General features: G+C 34.1%; 1 protein-coding gene across 1 annotated transcript in view; it reads right to left on the bottom strand.

The window, feature by feature from the left end:
* Window positions 1–22,191, bottom strand: part of DMD (dystrophin) — a 2,123,521-nt gene that overhangs the window by 1,297,685 nt on the left and 803,645 nt on the right. The window contains exons 31-34 of the mRNA XM_060138437.1: window positions 11,142–11,252; window positions 10,586–10,759; window positions 4,463–4,618; window positions 644–814 (exon numbers count right to left, since the gene is read on the bottom strand). Of these exons, the coding sequence (XP_059994420.1) occupies window positions 644–814; window positions 4,463–4,618; window positions 10,586–10,759; window positions 11,142–11,252 (612 nt within the window). The remainder of the gene's footprint in view (window positions 1–643; window positions 815–4,462; window positions 4,619–10,585; window positions 10,760–11,141; window positions 11,253–22,191) is intronic.

The following is a 22,191-nucleotide window of genomic DNA, read 5'->3' as shown; positions in this document are numbered from 1 at the left end:
AAAAAAAATATTAAGCTATTAGTGCCTTGACCTTGAACTGTAGAGAACAATGATGTCTGAATGGCTGTCAGAGAAACAGCAAGAATCTACCAGTTGAGGATTAAAGGAAATCCCGTGCCGTTTGGTGATGGAAACGATAGTGGTCATACAGACCCCATGAGATTTTTTCTATGACTGCGACATCAACAATCTGCTGATCTTGTGAGTCTGTCCTGCCCAACTGTCTGCAGTCTCTGCATCTTTGCCTTCCTCGTGGCTCTGGGGTCCACCTGAATAGTCTCTTAGGCAAGCTAGGGAACACAGAATCTCATCTTTGGACTGACTTTCTGACTAATGATGTATATATTTTTAAGGATTGATGTATATATTTTAAGGATGTATATATTTTTATGAATATATTTTTATTCATAACCTACCTAATTCTAAACAAGCTTTGGAGAGACACTTGCTAAAGCTTCCCACTAGCTTTATTGTATTCCTGAAATATACAGTTAAACTACTGATGAATTTTTGAGGAACGGAAGAATGAAGCACAATAATATTTATGAATCTATTATTGTTGCACACTAACAGTTCCTTGAAAAATCATATAGCTGTATGTTTCATGTATGCTAAAAATAACCTTCAGTGATATAGGTTTTACCTTTCCCCAGGCAACTTCAGAATCCAAATTACTAGGCATTCCTTCAACTGCTGATCTCTTTGTCAATTCCATATCTGTAGCTGCCAGCCATTCTGTCAAGACATTCATTTCCTTTCGCATCTTACGGGACAACTTCAAACATTTCTCCAACTGTTGCTTTCTTTCTGTTACCTGAAAAGAATGATAATAAAATGTAGTTTGGTTTACTTTTTCAATTCAAGTTTAATTTTAGCTACTTAATTGGAAATTTCATATTTTTGTCATTTTAAAATAACCTTTTTCTTACTTTTTAAAAATAATATTTTAGAAAAATTATATATTCTGAATATTAATAGTGAATAAGCACAGTCTAGGGAAGATGAGATCGTTTCTCCAAAAGATAGTGTCCTGCATCAGGTAGAAAGAAAAGCTATTATTTTCTCTAATATAAATAAAAAATAAATTATGGACAAATTTTTTTAAATAAATAGAATGATATAAATCAAACTGAAGATATGACACGTTTCTTTTAGAAACCCTTCAGTCATCTGTCAAAGAGATAGGCAAGAACATTTACAAATGAGGCTTGCCCTTACTGGTAAGGAATCAAAATGGGGAAAGAATACTATTTCTCTCCAAAGGCAAAAATATTTATAAAATACTTAGAATAGCCAATTTTATTGTCATTGCATCTTTAAAGTGTCTCACTTTTGCACAAAAACACAAAGAATAGGTCACTTCCTCCTTAAATATACATTTATAACCCAAAGGGGGCAACAAAATTTGATACCATAACACAATTTTCACTCTCATTAATAGAGAAATCATGACTTGATCCTGTGTTCCAGTTCTCAGTGTTTAAAACTAAGACCCTCAAAGTCAAATTGTTCCATGTTCTCACACAGAAAATGAACACATTTGTGTTTCTCCACCACTTTTCCTGATGTGCCTACATCTTGTGAGTTGGCTGGTTGAATAAAAAGCCCAGAATCTCTTATCTCTTGTTGATACACACACACACACACACACACGTGTATATATATATATATATATATATATATATATATATATATATATATATATACACACACACACACACACACACACACACTTATATGTGTGCGTGTGTATATATATATATACACACACTTATATATTCTACAAACAAAATAACAATTCAGCCATAAGCATGAAAAAAATGGCAAAGATATCTTTAAAGAATTTTAAATACTTCAATGAAGATAAATACCCTGAAACTTTGAAAAAAATTCCAAATACTCAACAAAATTTGTTTCTTTAACAGAGGTGTGCGTACATTAAAAAAAAAATTGTTTAGTTGCTGAGGCTGCAAATTCAATTTTTTTTTTTTTTAATTTACAGATTTTCCCTTCTATTCTTCCCTTCAGGGAAGTGAAAGCATCTGCATTTTGAGTGCAAGGATTTTACTTGTATGTGGGAGAAAAAATATACACCTTATGGTGTGTTCCTATGCATAGTTATTTTTTCTATGCATTATTGGTAGAAAAAGAATTCTAGATTCAATATTTCAAAGAAATTCTATCTTCCCAGAGCTAATGCATTATTGATTTTTATTTATTCTATTTTGTTTATATCCAGATAAATAGGTTTTAATAAAACAGGAGACACTGTCATCTTAAGGAAAATTGAGTTTTACACTTTTTTTTTTGGTGGAGAAAGGATACATTTAAAATAGTGCCACCCACAGTAGAAATCATTATTTCATGAACGCTTAAAAATGTAAGTGAGGCTGACATGAGTATTGAGGCTTTGAGTATGAGCATTTGAGGCTAAAATGAATATTGCTATTTATGTATATTGTAATATAATAAGCATACAGGAACTGTAAGTATTATTATATCTCGGGTGCTAGGTGTAATATCACTCAATAAAATTAAATAGATTTAGATATAAGAAACTCTATTTTTATTCATTGAACAATTAAGCTAAGTTGGTGATATTAACCAAACTAATAAAATTGTGTTAAGAAAACTGTCAAGCTCTGAACTGAAATGCCCCCATAATTAATAAATTGAAGCCCAAGCTCCCATGTGACTGTACCTGAATATAGAGTGTTTGGAAAGTAATTAAGGTTAAATGAGGTCACAGGGTGGGACCCTAATCAGATAGGATTGTGGCCCTACTAGAAGAGGAAGAAAAAGATATCCCTCCTTCTCCCTCCATCCCTCTTATCCTCTTCTCCCCTTCCTTCCCCCACCCCTCCCACTCCCCCTCCTTCTCCACCATGTGAGAACACAGTGAGAAAGTGGCCGTGTGCAAGCCAGGAAGAGGGTCCTTACTAGACTGACACCTTGATCTTGAACTTACCAGCCTCCGGCACTGTGAGAAACAAAATGTTCTTGTTTAAGCCACCTAGTCTATGGTATTTTGTTATGGCAGCCTAAGCTGACTAATCCAAAAAAGTAATATATATTGAACTGAGGCAAGTAAAATGATTTAAATTCTGAAGACCATTAAAATAGAAGGGTTTGTATATTTATATAAAAAGAATAATACATTAAGATATCCTCTGTTTCCATAAAACAAAACCACTATTGTTGAAGATGCTTGGAAGACTTAAATATGAACAATTTTTTCTCAGAAAAGGAATACATGACTTCTGCCATTTTATAATATATTTGTACATATTCCCTTTATCGCTCATGTTTCTAAATCTTTATTTCAAAACTAAATGCCTGCCCCACATTTTTGCTGTGTTCTGTCATGCTTTTAAAGCTAAGTATGATTTCTTAGTAATTGTTCATTTTGCTTTAACGATATTACTCAGTTCCAAATAGTTAAATAAACATACACTTCCAAATATACATTTTCAGGGATAAAGAGGTCTTCACATCACTGTAAGAATCATTCACTCCTTAATAATAATCAACTCAGGACACTAAGAGTCCTCTAATGTCATTTTTATTGTTTTAAATTCAAAGTGATTTATTCTACATTATGTTAAATTTACTCTTGCAAAGGCAAAGATTTTGTGCAAATTCTTCAAGGCAAAGAAAAGGCCCAGACAATAATTTATATTTGAAACAGCTAATTCTCTTTCAAAACTTTAAATTAGAAGGTTTTTAAAATATAAAAATAAAGACTATCAACTAATATGAATGGTGATTTTCAGATTTTCATTTGAATCTAAAACTCACTTTCTCTCAGTGATAAGTAATTTGCAATTTGTAGCTTCAAGACATAACCTTCAATCTACTTTCAGGGTGCAATGTTAGAATTCTGACTCTGCATGGCTACTTCTCAAATATGGGCAAGCATTTACATTTGTGTCTAAGATGAAGTGAAAATTTTCTCATTGATGTTGTTATATTCAATAAAGTTGGGAACCTGAGCCGTAAAAACGGACTCTCTTCTCCCCACTGGTCTCAGTAAAGCTCTTTCTATGTAGAATGTATCAACTCCACTGTACCTAAATATAAGTCGGTATATTAGTTTATAAAATTACCAGCCTTTGAGTCATCACAAGTAAATATAGACAATGAAAAGAAGGGGCAAGTTTAGAACAAATAAACCCTTTTAGAATTATCTGACGGACCAATAAAAATCTCTCTGAGCTGTACATATTTTTTAATGTAGACTGAAAAGAAGACCCTCGCTGATTAATTACTGTTTCTTAAGAACTGCAAATTGGAATTTATCTCTCTCTCTGTCTATGTATGTATCCATGTATCTATCTATCTGTAGGGAGTAAATGATTTAGCCTTCCTAAGACATTAATTATGCATAATTACTGACTCTTACTTTACAATATATAAGGAAAGTGGGAAGTAGCCAGTGCTTATGGTTTCAGCATGCACACACCTTTGCTCCCAGCTCATTATAATGCAATTTCAAAGCCGTTATTCTTTCATCAAGCTCTTTAGGGTTTTCTGTCTGCTTCTTCTGTACAATCTGACGTCCAGTTTTGATCACCATTTCCACTTCAGACTTCACTTCACTCAGACTTTTATACAAGTTCTAAGTTAGAACATAAAACAAAACAGAAATAATAAGCAATAGTGTCTAGTTCATACTATTATTAATAAAAAGAAACAGGAGTAGAGATCACCTGAAATGCTATTCTATGGTTACAGTTTTAATGGAGTAGCATTTTGCAGCTGTGGTCAATATCTAGCTTTTGCATTTTCTGTTGATTTAATGCTTCTATTTGTAATTATATGTACACATAAAGACATGCATATTGTGTAGTTATACTTACCAAAGTAAGGGTACATAACACATGTATTTAATTCTTCATTCCAAGTTTATAGAGATCATTTCTAAAAGTTATATGATTTCTATTGGGTTGGTCAAAAGGTTCCTTCAGTTTTTAAAGTAAAAATGAAAGATACATTTTTCATTTTCACCAAGAACTTTATTGAACAACACATTCATTGTTTTGTTCCACTACCTTCTGCCATTTTTCAGGTAGCTTCATAATTCCATCTTCCCAAAATGTCTTATCTTTTTGAGCAAAGAACTGTTCCAGGTGGCTTTTACGGTCTTCCAGGGAACTGAAATGTTTTCTATTAAGAGAATTTTGTAAAGACTGAAATAAATGGAAATCTGAAGGTGCAATGTCTGGTGAATACAGCAGATCAATCAGAACTTCCCAGCCAAGCTGTAACAATTTGTGCCTGGTCATCAAAGAAACATGCGGTCTTGCGTTATCCTGATGGAAGATTATGCATTTTCTGTTGACTAATTCTGGACTCTTTTTGTCAAGTGCTGCTTTCAGTTGGTCTAAGTGGGAGCAGTACTTGTTGGAATTAATCATTTGGTTTTCCAGAAAAAGCTCGTAATACAGGACTCCCTTCCAATCCCACCATGTACAGAACATCACCTTCTTTGGATGAAGACCGGCCTTTGGCGTGGTTGGTGGTGGTTCATTTCGCTTGGCCCACGATCTCTTCCATTCCACACTGTCGTACAGTATCCACTTTCCATCGGCCCATCACAATTTGTTTTGAAAACAGAACGTTTTCGTTACATTTAAGTAGAGAAGCGCAGGCAGAAATACGGTCAAGAAGTTTTTTTTCACTTAATTTATGTGGAACCCAAACACCAAAGCAATTCACATAATCAAGCTGGTGCAAATGATGTTCAACGCTTGATTTGGATATTGTGAGTATGTTGGCTATCTCCTGCATGGTATAACATTGATAGTTGTCAAAAACTGTCTCGATCACTATCAACATCAACTGGTCTACCCAACCCTGGAGCATCATCCAGTGAGAAATCTCCAGCATGGAACTTCGCAAACCAGTTTTTTTTTTTAACATCTTTATTGGAGTATAATTGCTTTACAATGGTGTGTTAGTTTCTGCTTTATAACAAAGTGAATCAGCTATACATATACATATATCCCCATATCTCTTCCCTCTTGCATCTCCCTCCCTCCCACCCTCCCTATCCCACCCCTCTAGGTGGTCACAAAGCACCGAGCTGATCTCCCTGTGCTATGCAGCTGCTTCCCACTAGCTATCTATTTCACGGTTGGTAGTATATATGTCCATGCCGCTCTCTCACTTTGTCACAGCTTACCCTTCCCCCTCCCCGTATCATCAAGTCCATTCTCTAGTAGGTCTGCGTCTTTATTCCTGTCTTGCCCCTAGGTTCTTCATGACCAATTGTTTTGTTTTTTAGATTCCATATATATGTGCTAGCAAATGATATTTGTTTTTCTCTTTCTGACTTACTTCACTCTGTAGGACACACTCTAGGTCTATCCACCTCACTACAAATAACTCAATTTTGTTTCTTTTTATGGCTGAGTAATAGTCCATTGTATATATGTGCCACATCTTCTTTATCCATTCATCTGTTGATGGACACTTAGGTTGCTTCCATGTCCCGGCTATTGTAAATAGAGCTGAAATGAACATGGTGGTACATGACTCTTTTTGAATTATGGTTTGCTCAGGGTATATGCCCAGTAGTGGGATTGCTGGGTCATATGGTAGTTCTATTTTTAAGGAACCTCCATACTGTTCTCCATAGAGCCGTATCAATTTACATTCCCACCAACAGTGCAAGAGGGTTCCCTTTTCTCCACACCCTCTTCAGCATTGTTTGTAGATTTTTTGATGATGGCCATTCTGACTGGTGTGAGATGATACCTCATTGTAGTTTTGATTTGCATTTCTCTAATGATTAGTGATGTTGAGCATTCTTTCATGTGTTTGTTTGCAATCTGTATATCTTCTTTGGAGAAATGTCTATTTAGGTCCTCTGCCTATTTTTGGATTGGGTTATTTGTGTTTTTTTATATTGAGCTGCATGAGCTGCTTGTATATTTTGGAGATTAATCCTTTGTCTGCTGATTCGTTTGCAAATATTTTCTCCCATTCTGAGGGTTGTGTTCGTCTTGTTTATGGTTTCCTTTGCTGTGCAAAAGCTTTGACGTTTCATTAGGTCCCATTTGTTTATTTTTGTTTTTATTTCCATTTCTCTAGGAGGTGGGTCAAAAAGGATCTTGCTGTGACTTATGTCATAGAGTGTTCTGCCTATGTTTTCCTCTAAGAGTTTGATAGTGTCTGGCCTTGCATTTAGGTCTTTAATCCATTTGGAGTTTATTTTTGTGTATGGTGTTAGGGAGTGTTCTAATTTCATTCTTTTACATGTAGCTGTCCAGTTTTCCCAGCACCACTTATTGAAGAGGCTGTCTTTTCTCCTGTATATTCTGTATATTCTTGCCTCCTTTATCAAAAATAAGGTGACCATATGTGCGTGGGTTTATCTCTGGGCTTTCTATCCTGTTCCATTGATCTATGTTTCTGTTTTTGTGCCAGTACCATACTGTCTTCATTACTGTAGCTTTGTAGTATAGTCTGAAGTCAGGGAGCCTGGCAAACCACTTTTGACATGTTTGATCAGCCACAGCACCTTCTCCATACACTGAACAAATTTTTTTTTGCATTTTTACCTTTCTTGAAATAATAAAGCATAATATGCTGAAAACATTGCTTTTTTTCTCCCATCTTCAATATTAAAATGGCTACACAAAAAGTCACCAATTTTGATGTGGTTTTTTTAGATGCATGCTGATATGACAGCTGTCACAATACAATCTAACAAAATTGTTTTGAATGAAGTTAAACACAACTAAGTGCTAATGGAGCCATCTTACAGTAAAAAACAAACAAACTTTTTGGCCAACCCAAGTTTTTAAATGTTACAATTATATAATTCTAGCTGTGAGTTTGGAATAATTCATTTACTCATTCCCCAGGTATTTGTTGAGTGCCTGCTTATACCAGACAGTATTTGAGTCACTAGAGAATCAGTGGTGGCCAAGCCAGACACGTTCAGTGTTGTTCTCATGGTGCTACGTTATAGTTGGGATAAAACATCTAAATTTCCAGACCATAATTTCAATATATATTAAATCATATATAAGGAGGGAAGGTAATTTTAAATGTTAATTAATTATACAAATTTATTTTCTTAATGGGGCTGATTAATTAACTATAGAGTGATATAAAATATTATGTAAAACTCACATGTACATCACAACTATAAAGAACACATATATTGGTTCACAGTAGTATACTGCCATAACAAATCCTCATGAAACAAATGTCATAGCTTTCCCTTGTAGTTATTTTACTTGGAAAGATATGTGCATTTGAATGTATGTATATATGCATGCATGCGTACATGTACATATGTATATGTCTATATGTATACATGCATATGTAATAGTTTACTTATACATTGCTGCATTAAGTTGTTCAGTGGTGAGTCTGAACAACAAATATTTATTTTATTGGTACTAAGAAAGTTGCTAGTAGGTAATTGCTGTTATTTGGGAGTCAGGAAAGAAATTAGGTTTGTTTTTTTCTTTTCAGTTTAAAATCAGTGTTTAAAACAAAGCATTTTGTAAATGCTAAGCAATTATCCTATTCATTAAGGCTACATACATAAATATTTCCACCTTAATTCCTTCTTTGATGATTGCCTGATGTTATTATTCCTTTATTAATAATTGTGAGTTCTTTCTGAACTTTCCATATGATTTTTTAATTCATTTACTTCTATCTTAGGAATTATAAACATATCTGGGTATTCAGAAACATTTAAATCATTAATTATCACACTGGGACTGAATTCTTGAATTTTGGAATCAGAGATACTTCCAAATGACTTACTATTTAAATTTTTTTAAATGTCAATTATTTACCTTTATGAGGAAAGCTCACTCAAAGTACTAAATAGCCATTTACATCGTATTATTCAATAGATAAAATATTTAGCATTAAGAAAGGAAAACAGTCTTTATATTTGTCTGTGTTCATGTTTGTAAGACTTTTTTTTTTTAAGGCCACACCATGTAGCATATGGGATCTTAGTTCCGCGACCAGGGACAGAACCCGTGCCCCCTGCATTGGGAGCATGGAGTCTTAACCACTGAACCGCCAGGGAAGTCCCTGTAAGACTTTTTTTAACAGAACAAAAATTACTTGAAAGCAAAGGCCATGATTATAGTATATGTGAGAGAGCATCATAAGTAATGAAAAATTACAAAAGTTGTGAAGAAAATATATCCTTATGGAAGAACGACTTGAATTGGTCCTGACATTTAAACCAGAACCAGAACCAGATTGAGTAAATACTTTGATCTGTTTCCTCTGTACTGAGTCAGGGCATAGTAACACCTGGGTGCAGGTAGGGTTTGTTTGTTTTTTTTTTTTTTTGCAGTTCATATTAACTAGCAGACAAGTTTTATGAGGTACCATTAGAGACCTGTTCCTAGAAAAGAATGAACAGCTCTCCCTTTGTGAATATACTTAGCCATGATGATAATGTACATGGGTCATTTTGCTTTCAATTTTTTTTTAAATGTAAGATGAAATATGCTCCCATGTATTCCTAATGTTACTTATCTAATACCAGCTAATATATAAAATGATATTCAAAATTTCTTTTGGGGGTGAGAATATTTATAATAATGATGCCACTGAAATGCAGCCTGTATTATTAAGCTACGTTACTGAATAAAAATTACTCCATAATTTTTCACAAAGAAAATTTTTGTTTATAAGAATGATATTTTCCCATTCATAATGATATGACTGAAATGTACCCAAGGGTTTCTTTCTCATTTATGTTATGGAGTAGAAGCAGGAACAATACTTAAACACAAAGTACTAAATAAACTTTTTTCCCATTAATGTTAACAGCACTCAGTGTTTTTATTTTATGTGAATTTCTACCCTGATACTCCATAGTACACATACATTTATAATAATACTTATATTTACTCTAGTAGATGCCCTCATAACTCAGCTTTACATTATCAGAAGAGTCATCTGACTTGGTGAATTTTCAATAAGTGGAACAAAGAACACTGCTCTAAATCCCCGTAGTGAAGATTTACACTACAGGCTAATAGTCGGTGCCTCTTTATTCTGTCTTTGTGGTCTGGCAGAATTTCACTGCATAGCCAGCCCTGATATTTAATGGAAAGATACTAGGGTTTGGAGTAAGCATGCCTGGATTGGAATTTTGCTTTTGCCTTTCACTTGCTGTTTGTCTTTAAATTCTCTCATTTAATATGTGGCCTTGAGAATTAAAGGTGACTTGTGGTGGATCACTTAGCTTCCTTGGCACTCATTTCTAGAATTGTTTTTATTACTGTGGATACTGCCGTTGTTGCTGTTTGCAGACTAACATATTTCTTTCCAGGATTTCCATTTAAAAATATTTTCAAAGTTCCATAAGAATTAAACAAAGGCAATTTCCTTTATATTCTGCACAGTCCTTGAAAAATTATAGACTCAAAGAAGACATTTTCAGAAGAGGTATTAAGTGGCTACTACTTCAGTAATAGTTCTTGTCTCTCAATACACCTGTGCTAATTTTTGTTCTTATACCAAATATTGTTCCTTATTCCAATAAGGAAAGTCAAGGGGTAGCTGCATATTTGCCATCTGAAATACATACCACACAATGATTTAACTGTGACTGTACTACTTCCTGTTCAACACTCTTTGTTTCCAATGCAGGCAAGTGCATCTTCACTTCATCTAAAATCATCTTACTTTCCTGTAGACGCTGCTCAAAATTGGCTGGCTTCTGGAATAATCGAAACTTCATGGAAACATCTTGCAATTTTTTCTGTAAAGAAAAAGCACCAATTTAATTTTGTCTTCCAAACAATAACCAGTCATATTCTTGTTAACATATCTTCCTTTATTCTGGAAGATATACAAGAATAAAAATAAAAACAAACTGAAGAAACCCTTTTTTCATTTGTCCAGCACAAAGAATACATGCATTTGGGAGAAGAATTCAGTAACTGTTCTTAAAGTGATACTAAATAAACGACAATTTTATCCTTAAAAGGTAGAATTCAAAATAGTCTGTATCATTTATATATTATTTGTAGTTTTCAACTAATGCCCTTAATTCCAATTTGCTAATAAGCAAGTTATCTAATATAGACTATATTTTAATATCCAACTAAAACAAGCTCCTTAGTTAATGGAATAATACATACCTGTGTCACTTCAATTTGGGATAGTACCCTTTGGGCAGCTTCCTTTCCCTGGTAATGTTTCTTCATTTCTTCTAAACTGATCTCATGACTTGTCAAATCAGATTGGATTTTCTGTTGGGAGGACAGCATTATAAGTCAGCATACTCTGCAAGTTACTGCAAAGAACAACTCACCTTCCAAGAAAATGGAATTTGAAACTCTCTCAAAACATTATTACAATGTAGCCTCTTTCAAAATGACAATAAATTGATTTTTTTACTTATCAAAAGTTATCAAAAATGAAATTATTTATCTCCTATTGGGCTTATTAATAAAAATAAATTATCCTTTTGAATCAGTGATAATAGCTGTTTCAGATATAATTTTCAGTAGGAAGTATCTATTTATATCTAATATGTGAAATTGATATTCTTTTATCTTTGTATTTACATTCAAAGCTGACCAAAGATGTTAGCCTTTATTTAAAAAAGGCCAACTATGGCAGCAATAAGGCATAATGAGAAAGTTGAATGTGGACAATATTCCTTAATAGTGATCTTTACTCAGAAATTCTATGCCATATTTCAGTTAAATTTCAGGGAAGCTATGTATCTAGGAAAGGGAAGCTAAATGTCTCGACTGGCCTTGCTTTTTGTCTGATACGTACTTAATAGCTTCCTGCAGAGACTGTTTTTTAAACTTTAAATAAATATAAAATATTTATATATTTTCTAAAATGAGTAAGGACATTTTTGATCAAGTTGTATTTAAAAGTATGTCTGTATTTGACTTATACACTTCTGAGCCAGTTACAGGAGTGGGTCAAATCTGGTAGTGTGCAGGGACAAAAACAATAAATTCATTCAGTTATTTCTACCAGATCCAGCAAAAATTAGCTACTGGTCAAATTATTCTAATTTAAAATTCAGTCATTGTCAGATTATCGTAAATAAGAGAAGAAAATGATTAACTTATACCACAGGGCCCATAAAATTTCCATGCAAAACGATTTGTATAATACATATTAATATAACCTAATTTACACCAATTGGAGTCAATTCTGGCATCATCAGTTTGCTTAGCAGTTACCACAGAGAACTACAGCCCTGAAATGAGTAATGAGAAACTCCAAGAAAATGGGTTAAGTGGTGAAGGAGTTTTTCAGAATACAAGGTTATAAATGTACAGATACACCTTAATATTATTCCTTAGCATATTGATTCTAATAATTACAAAGGCAAAGTAATTACAAAGTAATTACTTAAGTAATTAGAATTCTGGTTTAAAATAGAGAAGAGCAAAGACTCAAGCAAATCCATATATATATATATATATATATTTTACTATATATAGTATCTTCAGTGGTTGAACTACGACGTTGCATAAGAAATAGTGGTATGTACCTATTCTCCAGGAACCATAGAATTTGGGGGTTAGGGATCCATGTTAGTGCATAGCATTGTTCATACACCTAGAAATACTAAGGAGTCTGAAAAAATTTAATGGGAGTATGCACAGTAGAGTAATACTTACAGGAGAGTTAATAGATGTCATAGGAGAGGTGATGTTAAAGTAGACTATGAATAATTAGTAAGCATTGCTGGGGGCATCAGATGCTTTAGGAGGTTTATGATCTTAACTTCTCAGGTGGAAAAGTCTCACCCCCTCAAAATGGTGGGCCAATAACAGCCATGTCTCTGTCACATAACTCTGGCCACCCTCAAATCATGGAAAATTAGAACATAAAGAATGCCTGTGCCCAGTTATGTCCATCAGACTCTCTCGGAACTGACAGGAGAAAGTCTGGTCAAGCTCTGTGGGCGCTTGGAACTGTGTCACGTATGAGACTGTGCTTATGAAGTCTCTAGTTTGCACTGTCAGTTTAGGAAGAGCAAAGATCCATAACCAGAGAGAGAAGTAAGAAAGAGATAGTAGGAACAAAAATATTGATGGCTTTCAATAATAGGCTGAAGCAGATAGCATCTGCCAAAGATGGCTGCAACAACAGTGTCCGTACCACATACTCCTCTTACCATTCCCCCACTAAGAGGTAGAGTTTATTTCTTCACCTCTTTAAATCTAGGTCAGCCTTATGATTGCCTTGACCAGTAAAACAAAGCACAAGTAATGCTCTGCCATTTATGGGAAAAGCCCTTAACTGGCCTAGTGGCTTCCACTTCTGCCTTTTTGGAACACTCACTCTTAGGATGCCCCCTCTTGGAACCCATCTGACATCCTGTGAAAAGCCTAAGCCACATAGAGAAGCTGTGGAGAAGTGTTTCAGTGAATAGTCCCAAGTGAGCTTTCAGCTCACAGTGAGCATCAATGCTAGACATGAGGGAACCATCTTGGGCATCCAGCCTATTTGAGCTTATAAGTCACCGTAGTACCAGCCAACAAATGCCCGCAATCACATGAGAGACCCCAAGAGAAACCATCCAGCTGAGCCTTCTCAATCCACAAAACCATTAACAGAAAATGATAATTTGCTGTTACAAGTGACCAAAGCACAGGTTCTAGTCTCTTCCTGAGTAAAAACGTTATTCTTGCCCTTGGTTTCCATGAGACATTCCTGTGCCCTTATGACCAGCTCCCTTCCCTCATTTTTGTTTTGGCTTTAGTTAATTCATTTTTGTTACTTGTACCTAAGTGTACTAAAGAGTACACTGGATATGCAAGGAGATGAGAGTTTTAAAAACAAAAGCATTCTTGAATGATGGAAAACAAGGTGTGGACAAGGCACTGAACCACATGAAGAGTTTGGGAGAACTGAAATAATGCATAGAGAATTAATACACATCCACAGAAGTATAACTAGAAACGTAGGTGGGAATGAAGTATTAAATAACCTCATGGCCTAAATGAAAAGTGTCTAGTTTTTTTTTAATATGAAGATAAAGTTTAAAGTTTAAAAGTGATCAGAATCACAGATAATGGTTTTACTGCTAATATTTAATCTAACTATTAAGGCAATTCATAATGAGAGAATTCTTCTATAAACTCAGTAATACTTTGATATTAATTTGTATTTTATTAATCATATATAGCTACATATGTGTGTGCATTTTTTTTAAAAAAGAAGCAGCATCACTTGTACAAACAGTATTTATTTTAGTGCACTCAAACATTAGAGGGAAATAGAAAAGGAGGGTCAGGAGAGAACCATGGAGAACAGAAAAATTTAGGGATGGGAGAAGAAGGGAAACACCAAAGAAAGATAAGGAACAGTCTAAGAGAAGAAGAGGAACAACCAGAAAAGAGAGAGGGTGCCACTGAAATCAAGTGCTGTGAGAGCTTTAAGAATGAGCGAGAGGTCAACAATGTCAATTTTGAGACAGATCAAATGAAATAAGTACTAATAAGGGCATATTAGCTGGTCAATGAGCACTGTAGCTAGGACAGAATCCGTAGATGGTAAGAGCAGAAATCAGGTTTTCAAGGGCTGAAGACTGATTAAGGACAAGGAAATACGCTTATAAAACAGTTTAAATCATTTTTGAAGACTTTTGTCTCCCCACATAATGAAATGTAGGTCAGTGAGAATTGAACACGTATTAAGGCCATATGAAAGAAGCCAATGGACAAAGCATTTTTTTTAAAGCATATATGAAGATAATTGATTAGAAGAACCTTGGAGGAAATTAGAGGAAATGGAGTGAAGGGCAAAGATCAATAATCAGTGGAAAATATTGACAGGTGGAGAGGTGCCACTCTTTCAGAAGCCAAAGGTAATACATAAAGATTTTGGATGTGGAGAAGCAGAAAGTGTAATGCTTCCTACTTGATGCTCTCTGGGAATCAGAATAGTGTTAAGAGAAATCTGGATTTAAATCTCAGGGCTCTGACTTGCCACCTGGGCAAAGCACCAAATTTTTTTAAGCCTCAATTTTCTCATCTCTAAACTGATGGTGATAATGACAAGCCAGCAATGAAGCATTATCATAATTTGTAGGCAGAGTATCTGGGAAAATTCTCATGTCTGCAGTAGACAACTATATTGGTTTTGGTAAAAAGATTAGAGGCGATAGTATATGTAAAAATACCTGCTCAAGTTGTCTGCACAAATATCTACTCATAAATTGTCAGTGTCATTATATACCATTTGTCTATAAGCATGAGCCCCTTGATATCTGCTGAGGATGAGAGAGGAGAGGATTGAGGAGGAATCAAAAGGAAAGTGATGAAAGTTGCATAGCCATTACAGAAACTGGGAAAGGAAAATGATGAGTGAAAAATTAAAAAGATATTCAGAGAGAGAAGAGGGCCCAAATTATATACCTGTAACAGTATCTGTCCACATGTTTTTAACTAATTCATCCATTTGGCACTCAAGGTATATATAGTAGAGGAAAAAATGAAATATACACCTAATTCCTTTAGCCTTTTATACTAGAGGGGTGAGAGAAGAGCACTGAAAGAAATAATCATTATTATCATCATCACCAAAATGGACATCTGTGTGACCTTATGTCCCAACAGTTCACATATATTCATTTAATTATCTAATCAAACTAAGGTAAGTATTTACCATCCTAAATTACAATTACAAATGAGATTAGAAATGTTGACTTGTCCAAGATAAAGTTAGGAAGTAGCAAATTCAATGCCCTTTAAAGAACTATACTGACTCTTAAATTATGATTTAAAAATAAAAATATCCTCCAATTGGACATTTATCAGAAAAAAACAGACATCTAATCTTATTTGCATACTAATAATACTTAGCTTATCCATTCAATTCAAGAAGGAGATTCTGCGTCTACCACCTTATTCCACACAGTGAGAACAAACCATTGACCCTATTCTTAAAAAAAAATCTGTTCTAGGGAAACGGAACATAGAGATACAAGTAAATTACAAAGCAGAAATGCATGCAATATAATGGAAAAATCATGCTATGCCATATAAGAGAAGAGAAATATTTATTTCTACTATAGAATCTGGTAAAAGTTTAAGAAATTGGCGTAATTTAAGTTCCATATGGCTGATAAGGGGGTTTTAGAGGGGTAGATAAGATAATAAGAAAATGGGAATTCATTCCAGGTGTGGGAACCACACTAGAAAAGACTGAATTTGGAGTGTGCAGAGTGTGAATACTTACTTTCACGGAAGTAGAACTGGATTTGGGTAGAGTAAAACTTACTATCTAGAGGAGGAATTAATGAAAAGCTACTGAACCTTAAGTTTCAGGGCTGGTCACTTGCAAAAAGAATTCTTCTATAACTGTATTTAATTTTCTATTTGTAATTTGTATAGTTTTTTTTTTCTTAAAGATTGCCCCCTCAGAGCTGCCTGCAGTAGCATAGCATTACAAAAGAAAACCAAAATAACTTAAGTGATCATTGAAACACAGGTCTTCTGATGACTAATTCCACATTTTTCCAGATAAGCCATACTGTTGTCATGACTTATAAACAATAGGAACAACAATAACTTACAAAAACACATGACCAAAAACTTAACTTTTATCTGTCACAAGGGGATGTGAAGGACCATGTAACATGTGAAGGGAAAGTTTGGCAATTTGGAAGTTTCAATGCAAAGAATTATATGGACTTTGAAATGTTCATATTTATATCAAGCAGTTACATAGACTGTTGAGAGGATGAATTTCTATACTCTTAGGAAGGTCACCACTACTAAAATTATTAAAACTGAAAAAACTGATGGTTGAACATCATATAAAACTTAGATTTTATCATAATTTATAGGCAGCATTTCTAGAAAAATTCTCATATCTGTAGTATGATTCCAATAGGATTAGAGATCAAAATTTCCTTATAAATTGAGTATATTATGTATGAAAGGAGCACAGGGGCTAAATATATTTTGTAAATTAAGGATAACCATGTGTCCGTGCTACAGAACTTCTCAGAATATTTTATATATTAATATGCATTAATATCCAAGAGGGATACAGTTCTTTGCTCAAATTATCCTTTTGCTTTTCTTTGGCAGAGTATATCACACAAGTAGATTTGGGAAGAACTATCTCATGTACTTAATGTATATATTTAGTGATAACAATTTAATTCATTATTAAGATAAGATAAAAATGGACATCTATTTCCAATTGATTCTACTTTGGGAAGGCTGTATAACATGCATCACACTTATACTTAGCTAGCACATTTAAAAACTGATTCCACAATTCTTACTTTCAAGTGATAATTCATCTTTAGTTTGTACTTAGGATATCTTTTACCACCCACTTTATTTAAGGTCATCAGATTATCATTCTGGAACTACATAATTTAAAAATCCTTATCACTTTAGGGCAGGCTTATTGTGAAATAGATAAGTGATTTGTTTAAATAACAGTATTATGGAAAATTATAGGTAAAATGGACAATCTCCCATTTACAAATTCCTCTTAAAAAAAAGATGAATATTACATCGTCTTTCCTGATACTATAATCAGACAATGAAAAAAATAACATTTAAAAAACTTTTTAATGTAGAAGAAAACACTGGGATTGGAAGATTTCATCCAAAGGATAATGATTTCCATAGTTGGCTACCGGATTTCTAAGGTCTGCTAAAGATCTAAAGACTGTACTATTTGAGTTCTATATTCACCTAAAATATACATCTACTAGCATACAGATGATAAGTGTTTGAAGAAAATAAACAACTGATCTTGTGAAACTGTCAGCTTCATATAAAATCAGTAATTTGTAAAAGAAACAAAATGAAAGGAAGTAGCAAATGAGTGCTGCTGATTCAGAATACCCATGTATGCTCTAAAAGGAGCTCTCAATCCAATATTTCTCAGGATCATTGGATGTTTTCCATAAAAGTGAAATAATATAAAGCTTATTATATCGTCATGCCCTTACCAAAAAAAGACATTTGACAATACAGTAATTATGTTCACAACTAGCACTATATATTGAAAGTAGGAAACAACAGTGGAAATGAATATAACCATTTTTTCCATTAGAGATGGTAAAGGGCAAATTAGAAAACTAAAAATCAATCAAACATTAATGACATTTCCAATATAGCATTTTACAATTAACTGAGCAGAGAGCAGGGCTTTTTATCATGATTTACCTCACCAGACCATTCTCATATATCAAATTAACGACAGAAAATGGCAAGCAAAATTAAGCCGTAACTGCCTAAAGTATTTAATGGAAAAAAGGAAACTTTGTATCAAATAATTATTGAAGCTTTTCTCACATCAAATAAAGAAAATGACTCCGAGGGAAAAAAATAACTAAAATATTTCAGAAAGAAAAATATTAGAAGATGTGAGGTTAAGACTACGAATGGAGAAATTTAACACCGTTAGACGAGTCATTTTTAAACAGTAATTTTGATATTACATCCGCAAGAAGGGGAAATGGCCACATACAACATATATTCTAAAATTAAAAGAAGAAAATGTACTCGAGGATCTTAGATACTTTGTACTTTTAAAACATGTGGAGGGGCTTCCCTGGTGGCGCAGTGGTTGAGAATCTGCCTGCTAATGCAGGGGACACGGGTTCGAGACCTAGTCTGGGAGGATCCCACATGTCGCAGAGCAACTAGGCCCGTGAGCCACAACTACTGAGCCTGCGCGCCTGGAGCCTGTGCTCCGCAACAAGAGAGGCCGTGATAGTGAGTGGCCCCCGCTTGACACAGCCCTTGCACAGAAACGAAGACCCAGCACAGCAAAAATAAATTAATAAATTAATAAACTCCTACCCCCAACATCTTAAAAAAAATGTGGAACATGAAAAAAATATAATCTTTCACATCTTCTGCAACTCTTGCTTGTGATTAATTCCCACACGATTAAACAAACGTCAAAATCACAATAATAGTCATTTTATATTGGGGAGTAATCAGTTCTATATAGTAGTACACAGAGGCAGCATGTCAGTGTTAGAACAGATTTAAAATTCATTGCATTGTGTTTACCATTATATCTATATTACTGGGTAAAAGAAAGGAAATTATTTGTTATGGTTATGTGGAGTTTAACATCGGAGCCCAAATATCTATAATAGCTCTCCATTTTCTTGTTCTGTGATTAAATTATTTCATTATTACATAAATCCAGAATGAATTTCCCTATGTAAGTTTATACTGTCTAATTCATAAATCAGTGAGGTAGGCTGTAAAGTTAGACTGTTTTGAGTCGTTTGGCAATCAAATGTGCCTATTTCTACTATAAAAGTCTTTCTTATTCCATAATGAAATCATAAACTTAATCTGATAGACCAAAATCTGCATTTAGGTCTTTATTTTTTAAGCACTGATTTTGAGAATTTGTAATGTTTACATTTAAATATGGCCAAATATATTTAAAGTGAGTTAGAAGATTTAGCTTAAATACAGGAAGACCTCAGTTATGAATTATTTTGATGCGCAGCTAATGCAATCATCTTAAATTAACAGCTTTCTTTAGTAAAAAGAAGATCCCTCTTTTCTGTTTATTGATACTCATTTCTGTTTATTGATATTCACTGGGATGGAAAAAGAGATGGAAGGAAGAAATCTGGTCTGTAGTGAACCTGGAATGCCCAAAAGTCCTAGCTTGATAAGCAAAATACAGGAGAACTTTCCGATGATGATTATGAGATCCTCTCCTTTGATGGTAATTTGTTTGTTTCCTAAATTGTTCCTTTTTTCCCCCTCTACTCATGAACATAAATCTACTCTGTGGGATATGAGGCTGCAAAATATGGGATCAGGAACCTGCCAGACAAAAGAACTAGAACAATTTAGCTATTACAATCACTGTTAAGCAACCCCACTGCTTCTAGTGGTAATATGAGTATTGGGGTCATACTCTCCTCTATAAAATGTGCATCATCAACACATAATGATGTGGAGCATTTCAACAGGTACCCATGTTAGACTGTTCTTACATATTGGAGATTCAAAATATGAGATTACTGGAAAAGGGAAAAAAATTACAGATTGAAGTATCTGTGTAGTCTTAAGAATTACAGACATTTACATGGCTATTTAGACACAGTTATCACGGCTCCTACAATGATTTAGAGATACATACAAGGTAACTGGCACATTAACATATGTGGAATTAGGGGAAAAAAAGAAGAAAATAAGAAAACTAAGCCAAGTTCATCTTCAAACATCCATACTGAAAATTCTACTTGTCTAAATTAATTTGTTCATGTAGGAGTTCTCAGCTACATTTTCTACTTTCACTCATTTCCCATAAGAGTAAGCAAACAATCAATATAGGAAAGTCACCAAAGTCTGACTTCCACCCCAACTTCCTCCCATTGAAATCTTGTCACTGCCATAGGTGAGAATGTCAAATAGTGGTGAGAAGTGTGATGTGAAAAAAAGAGACTGCAGCTACTCAGCCATTACCAGTAATGAACTATCGAAAGTTCTCAACCTTAGCTACATATTAGAATAACTCAGGGTGGGGAGGAGTTCCAAAAAATTCTGATGACTGAGTCCACCTAGAGATTCTGACTTGATTGGCCTGGGGTGCAAAGCTGGGTACTTGGAATTTTGCTTCCAGACCTTAGGTGATAAAACTAAATCTCTGTATTTCACAATGTTCTTTAGGAAAATTAAATAAAGTAAACAACTCTATTCATGCCGTGTGCTTCTCCGCAGTTATCAATTTGATGATTTTATTCTGTAAAGTTGTTTCGAAGAAACACTCATAGGGTTTTTTATATTTAGTCATACTATTTTTGAAATATGTCTTAAATTTTTGATTTTTATATCTAGAAGATAAAATTTCTATATCTAGAAGAGCTTTCTCTATTTGCTTTACTCTATTTGAATCAATAAGATGTCATCTTAATTCTGTACTTTAATAAAAACCTCTCTTTAAATATGCTGGCATTTTGATGCTGTAGTCATATGATTTAAGAATTTGGTTTGGTTAAGAATTATTTTTTTGAAATAAAATACTCGAATCAACGTATGCGGTGATATTCTAGCAGTATGTAGTTTTATTGTCTAAAAGGTTAAACTTTATTCCTGTAAGTTCATGACACTAAATAAAAAAGTAAAATATGTTTAATCTGATTTAGAATCAGAAGGCTCAATTTGCTCATTATGACAGAGAGCTGGTCAATGAACATGCAGAGGCAGCTCATTGCTGCCCTATAGTCCTAAATGCAAATAGAATGCAAGGAAGTGCCTTGCTCTACATCTACTTTTACATATAATAAGAGTATACCTGTCAATATGTTTTACACATTGCACACATTTCCTTAATGCTGGAATTTGTTTATACCTGAGAATCTCAAAACTATCTTGAAAGGCAGAAAAAGGGAGACTCTTTTTAACAGATTTAAATTTAGTAGTAAAACTACCAGTGCACCACACGGTGGAGTCAAACATCCACAAATCTATGTGGCCAATATGTGACAGGAAATCTGAGCACAGATTTAAGATGGCCAAATATGGTAACACCATTCACTTTGTCCTGCTTCTCGGTGATGTATTAAAACAAGTACTCGATTTCTGAAAAGGGAAAGCTAAGCCCATTAATCTTTTAATTAGCAATGAACTCTTCTGCAAATTTACAGAAACACATTGGGTATAAATTTTCATTTATACATAGGCTTAAATTTACCCCCCTTATATATACTTAGAAAAACATCCTTTGATGGTATTCTTAGTAGGTTCTTTGTCTGACACACTGTGCTTAAGTGCTTACTTCACAGACAACCTCTTTATCCTCTACTTGTTCCTTCCAAAGGAGATTCAAATTGAGCTTCAGGAAAGCCAGTCCTTGAAGTAAATCTGAGTACTTGATAACTCTGTTCTAGAAAACAATTCACTTCGCTGTCATCTTAAAATAAAATCTTGGAGAAGAATGTTTCAAGAGCTTTTGGGTGGCTTGCATTTTCCAATATTATATATTACCATTTGGGGAATTCAAAGTCAAGAATCATCTTGAAAATGCAGGTGCAATCAGAAATGTAGGGAAAATTAGTGGGGAGAGGGCCTCGGGGATGGACAGATAACCTTCTAATGCTCCTCGCATTATATTGTATCGATCTGAGTTATCCTTGGGTATTGGGTTCATACTATGTACATAAGATGTGAAAAGTAGCTATCTATAGTTACTGTAGATATA

Source organism: Lagenorhynchus albirostris, chromosome X, assembly GCF_949774975.1.
Source record: "Lagenorhynchus albirostris chromosome X, mLagAlb1.1, whole genome shotgun sequence".
Taxonomy (NCBI): Eukaryota; Metazoa; Chordata; class Mammalia; order Artiodactyla; family Delphinidae; genus Lagenorhynchus; species Lagenorhynchus albirostris.
The sequence above is the reverse complement of the archived record's forward strand: the minus strand, read 5'-3'. Positions and strand labels throughout refer to the sequence as shown.